Source organism: Pygoscelis adeliae, unplaced genomic scaffold (assembly GCF_000699105.1).
Source record: "Pygoscelis adeliae isolate BGI_AS28 unplaced genomic scaffold, ASM69910v1 Scaffold1, whole genome shotgun sequence".
NCBI lineage: Eukaryota > Metazoa > Chordata > Aves > Sphenisciformes > Spheniscidae > Pygoscelis > Pygoscelis adeliae.
The window spans coordinates 4,214,151-4,220,969 of NW_008824051.1; the positions used below are offsets into that span (position 1 = coordinate 4,214,151).

General features: G+C 43.5%; 1 protein-coding gene across 1 annotated transcript in view; it reads right to left on the reverse strand.

Moving 5' to 3' along the window:
* Positions 1 to 2,334: 2,334 nt before the first annotated feature.
* Positions 2,335 to 6,819, reverse strand: part of H3F3A (H3 histone, family 3A) — an 8,619-nt gene continuing 4,134 nt past the window's right edge. The window contains exons 2-5 of the mRNA XM_009333694.1: positions 6,478 to 6,595; positions 6,170 to 6,339; positions 5,747 to 5,900; positions 2,335 to 2,975 (exon numbers count right to left, since the gene is read on the reverse strand). Coding sequence (XP_009331969.1) covers positions 2,847 to 2,975; positions 5,747 to 5,900; positions 6,170 to 6,339; positions 6,478 to 6,595 — 571 coding nt within the window. The 3' untranslated portion in view covers positions 2,335 to 2,846. The remainder of the gene's footprint in view (positions 2,976 to 5,746; positions 5,901 to 6,169; positions 6,340 to 6,477; positions 6,596 to 6,819) is intronic.

Sequence of the window (6,819 nt, forward strand, 5' to 3'; positions counted from 1 at the left end):
TCAACTCTGGATGAGTTATGCTAACAATAGACAGATAGCTTCTAAAATCTGCTGGGAAAATATAACCCCAAATACCTAAACTCTCAGCATTAAAAAAAAAAAAGGCAACGTCACCTTTTCTACTCCCCTTCCTCCATTAACATTAAACAGCATCAACTGGAAGATCCATCCAAAATTGGACAGACACCTGACCATTCTGGCAAAATGCTAATTTTAAAAAAGCAGTTCTTATTGAAAGCTGATGATTTAATTGCTTTTATTTTCATGCTGCTGCACATTAAAGACAAAAATAATAGCGTCCTTGGGGCAGAGGGTGAGAAAGCTAGAGATCAAGTAGTTTGATCAGCAATACAGTGGAAATATCTATTAATGAAAATCCACCATACTTGAAAAAACAGATGAGGAGCAGGGAGGTGGTGCCCTAAGATTCCTCAGGAATAAAAACAAGACAGCACTCTGTATCGATACAGACATAGACAGCTAATCACTAACAGGATTCACATGGCATCTCTAGGTCCACAACCATCATAACCAACGCTCTCAAAGAGGCAAAAGTTCATCCCTAAGCTGTAGGTGTAGCAACTGCACGCCTAAATGTTGTCAACTGCATAGACTCCTGATCCCCTCGTCTTCCATTATGAATTCTTCAGCCTTGAACAGTTTAACTGCGTTGTCATGGTATTCCTCACCTCAATTGTCTCTTTTAAGAGAAAGAACTTGGTATTTCATGAGTACCAGAATCTCTAGATTTGGTTTTCTGATATGCCTAAGAAAGAAAAAGTTAAGTTCCTTTATCGATACTTCAGTTCCAGGTTATTAAAAAAAAGATCAGCCTAATTACCTTTTTGTGTAGGTGGTTGCAGCACTGTTGACTGATGCATGAAACAGAATTCTGAAGTTCAGGGCAAAACAAGTAGTTAATTACACTGAAATGCATTTATAGCAACTTTAATAGTGGTGTTATCAAGTAGACAGAAGTAACATCTCAAATCAGTTAAGTCTCAGTTGCTCACCTTTTATATTTCTGTTGTTCTGGATGCTCCAAGACAAGTCTTCCTTAATTTTTAGTTGATAGCTATGAACTGCTTGGCATCAAAAGGATGTGATCACATTTTGTCTAGCATTAGTTTTCTCTGTGACAAGCTACTCCATTTAAATAGACTTTACTCTGCACAATCCTGGCAGACAGCATTCATTACTAGAGCCGAGCAAGTTATGAATAATGTGATTTATTCTGGAATTTTGGGCTTTCTGTTCAAGATACCAAAGCAGATAATACATCTCTATTAATCCTCTTTGGAAATCTTCAGACAAATTCACTCACTCAGTACCTCTCAAAAGAAGTTAGCAGCAAATAAGCTCCGTAGGGGTCTTAGCATAGAGGTGAAATCTGTTCACTGCCTACATATTTTCTTCTCTGTAACTCATTTCATTATCTGCAAGAGCTATCAATAAGTACACCACATAACTCATTTCCAGACCGGTCCATCAGAATCCTTAACCAAGTTTCAGGTGAAAAATTAAAACAAAGTTTTCATACAACATGATTTCAGCAGTAAGTTTCTTCACAGGAACTTTCATCAGCAATTGGGTGGGGAATATAAAAAAAAAAATAGTAGTTTCAAATGTGTGCTCCTGTCTAAGTACTGCTTCTGTGAAGTACTGTAACTAACAAAAATGGTACAAAAGTGTCTTTTTGACTGGAGTGTACAAACTGAAACTAATCACACCTGGACTAAGCTCTCAAACATGCTAGAGGGTGCGACTGAAACAGAGAAGTAGTCAACCAAAAAGTGAACACCTACAAACCAAGAAACCCGGTAATAGAGTGCAAAAGGGTTTAAAAAGGTTTTAAAAAACAAAAAAACAAAACAAAACCACAAGCAAAAAAAACCCTAAACCCAAACCCCAAAACACACAAAAAAAACCCCCAAGCGACCACACCCCACCACCTATACCGTACTAACAAACCATGAAAATCAGAAATGCTTCCAAATTCAGCATTAGGTCGAGTAAGAAAAGAACCTAAACAGCAACAAAACTGCTTTTTCTTAGCACTGCAGCTTAATTAGAGAGCTCAGTCCAGCTCCAGACTCTGCCTGGTAATATACTCGCCAAACTTGCTTTCATGTGGAGTGGACAGAAATTTTACACTCTTAAAACCCCTCACATATACGCTACTTCAGCCAAGGTAGCATCCCCAGTGTTTGTTTCCTAGATCTGCTATAAGTATTTAGGTCACATATTGAAGAGAAAAAGGGAAGGGAAGGCTGATTATTTTTTAATCAAATATAACCCACATGTAATATTTAAAAATCAAGACTAAAAGCAGGCATCATTTAATGTATTTTAATAGCAAACTTACAGGAACAGCACAGAAGACAGACAACATTAAAAACATGTACTTGCATGTAGGACAACTCAGTTAGAAAAGTATAGTGAATGGATGGAATCTACTGTATGATAAAAATGCTACAAACACCATTTAGTTGCCATTGATAAGAAATTTACTTGTTTAAAAAAATCCAAATGCTGGCATTGTCCAGAAAAATTTGACAGGTTTATTTATAATTTTTTTTTTTATAAAGTTGAATTGTTGAAACTTGTTCACTGAAACATTTTTTGACCACATTGATGTTTTATGTCCCCTCGTTTATATTAAAAATCCACACACAAATGAAAATGGAAAAAAACTTGCCAATACCCAATTCTGTCCCCTATTTTTCCATTTGCAACCATATACTTAGGTACCTTTTAACCCCATGGAAAAAATATCTAACGTTCATTACTACCAATAACAGGAAGAAGATTTTGCTTCGAGAATGACAAACCCATCATAGTGACGTTTAGGCACGCTCTCCACGTATGCGGCGTGCTAGCTGGATATCTTTTGGCATGATTGTGACACGTTTGGCATGGATAGCACACAGGTTGGTATCTTCAAACAGGCCAACCAAGTAGGCTTCACTTGCCTCCTAGTGAAGAAGAAAAGAGTTAAGAGTGCTTTCAGTCTCTGAACACTAGGAAAATAATAATAATAAATAATTCAAAGTACAATGTAACATGGCATTAAGCTTAGGCTTCTATCTTTATTACTTGCGAACATCAAAAGTTTTAGATTCTCAAGAAATAAAAACCTCCGTTTTCTTATAAACCACCAAATAATATGTCAAATAATGGATTTCTTATAAACCATCAAAAAATATGTCAAAGTCGCATACTATTGCCATTCGGTGAAGACATCATCCGGAACACAACTGAACCAGTGTTCTGACAGGAACTCTCACAAGATAAGGGGTTATCTTATCAAAAGGTTAGTTTGTTTAGGAACTTCTCTCTTCAAAGTCTGGGTTACACTATTCGAATGATTTGTCTGCAGCCTCTTCCAGAGTAAGAGCTATTGAGCTTCAAGTGAAATTGGCAGGTGCTAGGGAAAAGAAGAGCAGGTGTTCCTTCACAACGCACAGTTCGGGCACACAGCTCCTCCCGATACTGAAGAGGTGGCTTAATTCAAAAGTCAAGAATTAGCAGAAAAAATGTACTGAGAATTATTAGATATAAGACGACAACACCTTTGACTCGGGAACTCCTTGAATCGCCAAAACCAGGACAGCAGCCTGAGAATTACCGTCAGACACTTGCCCTATTCCTATACTTTCTTCCAGCGTAAGCGCCCCCCGTCTATTTGGGGCACACACCACAGCTCCCCCATGATCACAAAAGGTTCTCGCCTCACACCTGTGAGCATCACGGGGTCAGCACTTGGGAGGGCAAAGGACAAGCCCTGTCTTGGGAAAACCACAACCCTGGCCACAGTGTTTTCTCTGTCACAGAGCCACTGCAGACAGGATTCTGGGTTAGACAGATGCTGCGTTGGACCTGACTATGCTTCTGGCTCACGTTAAGTAAGCTGCTATTAAGCCCAGCCCAGCACAGCAATGGTAACCGTTTACACGTTTTTGGGTTGACACGGAATTCTAACACCTAACAATCTCCTAGGAAGCATCTCGGCATGCCAACATCAGACCAGCACGCGGACCAGGACACAGCACACGGTTGGGGTGAGAAGGCAGGAATGATGGGGCTCGCTTACAGCACGGAGGCTGAGGTCCACCGTTCTAGAATACATGCAAGAGAACAGCTTGTGTGAAGCATTTCATTACCGGGAACCACAAAATCAACTTACTAAGTTCAAAGTTCCTGTTTAAAAACGCAGAGCATTTAATACAAGGAAAGAAAAATATTTACTACAGCAGATGAGGACTGTAGTATTAGTAAGTCATTTCATATCCAGTAGGATATAGCTACCACAAGTTCCCCTCACACAGTTTTGCCAAATCACTACGGGAAAAGTTAAGACACTTCACCAAATAAGCCATGCTGGCACGAACAACGTGGTACTACAGGGGTTAGAAGGTTTTTTTGCAAATACGCAAGCAGGAAGCACTAGGAACGGTACATGAACAAGTTCTATACCAGCAACTCCTTAACGCAAAACCAGCCTTCTGAAAATGTATTAACTACTGACTAATTTTAATAAGCGGTTCCTGATAAAGAGACACATAGGTAAACCTCAGGATTTAAGAACTACCACGTTCACTCACAGCAGTGAAGACAGAACAACAACTAAAAGCAAAAGCAGCAACTTTGCAAATGCACGCAGCCACCTTTTGAAGCTAAGCACGTGCTCAAGTTTAGCATCTCACGGCATATGTTTCGGCCCTTATCAAGTGGAAGCCATTAACCAGAAAAAGGCAATTTTGCCTGGATATCAGGTATTGTACAATTGCAGACAGGTTCCGGAACAATCTTTCAACAGCTACAAGAACAGTGAAGACCTATCTTTAATCAGGAGTGTATTTCTCTCACGAGAGGAAAACATTCCCGTGACAAGGACACCGTCTTGGAGGGGACCTAACTTCGATGCAGGAATTTGGGGCAGAAAGAGCAATCAGTATTTCACCCTCAATATACTCTAAGTAAGTTATTCAACTAATACCTTAAAAAAAAGTGTTTAGCATCAACTACATCATAGAAAAGCACTTATTTCCCTCACCATGCTTAGACGTGGCTTATCGAGCTGTTTCTCTTTAAAGGGCATTTGAGGATACCAAGACCCCCCCACTCGGACAGACTAGAACAAGCTTTACACGACAATGCTTTCCTCTCAGACTGCACAGCTTTCAAAGGCAAAACCTCCAGCAAAGCTCGAGGGCAGAGGAAACAGATTTATGTTAAGTGTCCTAATGAGACGCCCCGTTCTGTCAAGTGCAACTACTTGGGGGGTGGGGGCTATTAAAAAAAAAAAAACAACCCCAGACAAACCATAAAAGCAAACCCAAGCCGTCGTCCCCCCCCCGTTTATGGCCTTTGTAAAGAGCTGCGGACCTGTGACCGAGTTATTTTAGCCTGTGGTATCTGTAGGGCATCACCAGGGCCACTCTGAGCAAGGGAAGGCTGAGGGGCGCATCCCCCCACATCAGCCCCCGGCCCAGGAGGGGCCACGCCCACCGCGGCAGCCCACCAATCGGGCAGAGCCGGGGCTAACCCTAGAAACAGCCTGGCCAATGGGGGCGGGGGGCGGAGCCCTCCCTTACCTTCAGTCCCCAGGTTTTGGGGGCTTTGGCGGGGGCCCCCTGTGACAGCACTTACAGCACCGAGCCCTGCCTACCGACAGGCAGCCCCCCCCTCCAGGACCCCCCCAAGGCTGCCGCCCGGACGGGGTGCTCCCCTCGGTAACGCTCACCTGCAAAGCACCGATGGCAGCGCTCTGGAAGCGCAGATCTGTTTTGAAGTCCTGAGCAATTTCACGCACCAGACGCTGGAAGGGAAGTTTGCGGATCAAAAGTTCGGTAGACTTTTGATAGCGTCTGATTTCACGGAGAGCCACGGTACCCGGCCTTTTAAAATTAAAAAAAAATAATAAAATAAAAAAAAAAAGGGATTAGTATTCAAAACATATTCTGCATCACCTTAAAAATACGGGTTCGTCACCTAAGCTAAACCAAGCACCATACACGGTCTGTGTTCGCTAGAAGAGCCCCAGCGTTTACAAGGCAAAAGCAGTTCCACCGGCGAAGGGTCACGCTTTTCTCACCACCCATCCGCGCAAGCTTCCGCTGGCCTCAACAGGGACCCCTCAGGCGGACGCCCGAGGCCCTGACCTCACGAAGGGACGAGGCGAACGCTGGCTAACCGGCACCAACGCATCCCGGTGGGGAGGTGGCAAACCGCAAGGCTGCCGCAAGTTAGCCGCTTCGGGCCGCGCCGCAGGTACCCCCCCAGCGACCAGCCTGACAGCGAGCACGGCTTTAAGGGGAACCTGCTTCCTCTTCCCCACTGACAGAAGACACCGCCAACATTCACGGGACTAACAGAGTTTATGCCCCGTGTTACACTATCAGTACAAAGCGCCTAGCGTATTTCCTTGCGTTAAGTTTTGGTGTCAGAACGACAAAATTCAGACCGACAGCGTACTTCGGCAGACACAAAGTCCAACCGTGAAATTAATGCCACGTTTATTTCCGCGGAAACTTTGTATTTTCCTACTCCAGCTTTGCTGCCTTTCTCCCAGACTATTAATTCCGCCTCGCACCTACAGCGACACGCTTTTAGATTAAGCTCACTATTTCGCAGCCGCTTCTCCTTCCCAGTCCACTTTTCCCCCAGGGAAGCCGCGCGCCTAAGCCCACGATCATCCCCCACGCCGAAGCAGGACCGTCACCCTCCTGGACCGAGCAAGGACCTCCCCGGGTGGAAGACATCATTACGAGAGGACCGACAAAAAGCTCCACCGCTCCTTCCTTCCCCTACACCCTC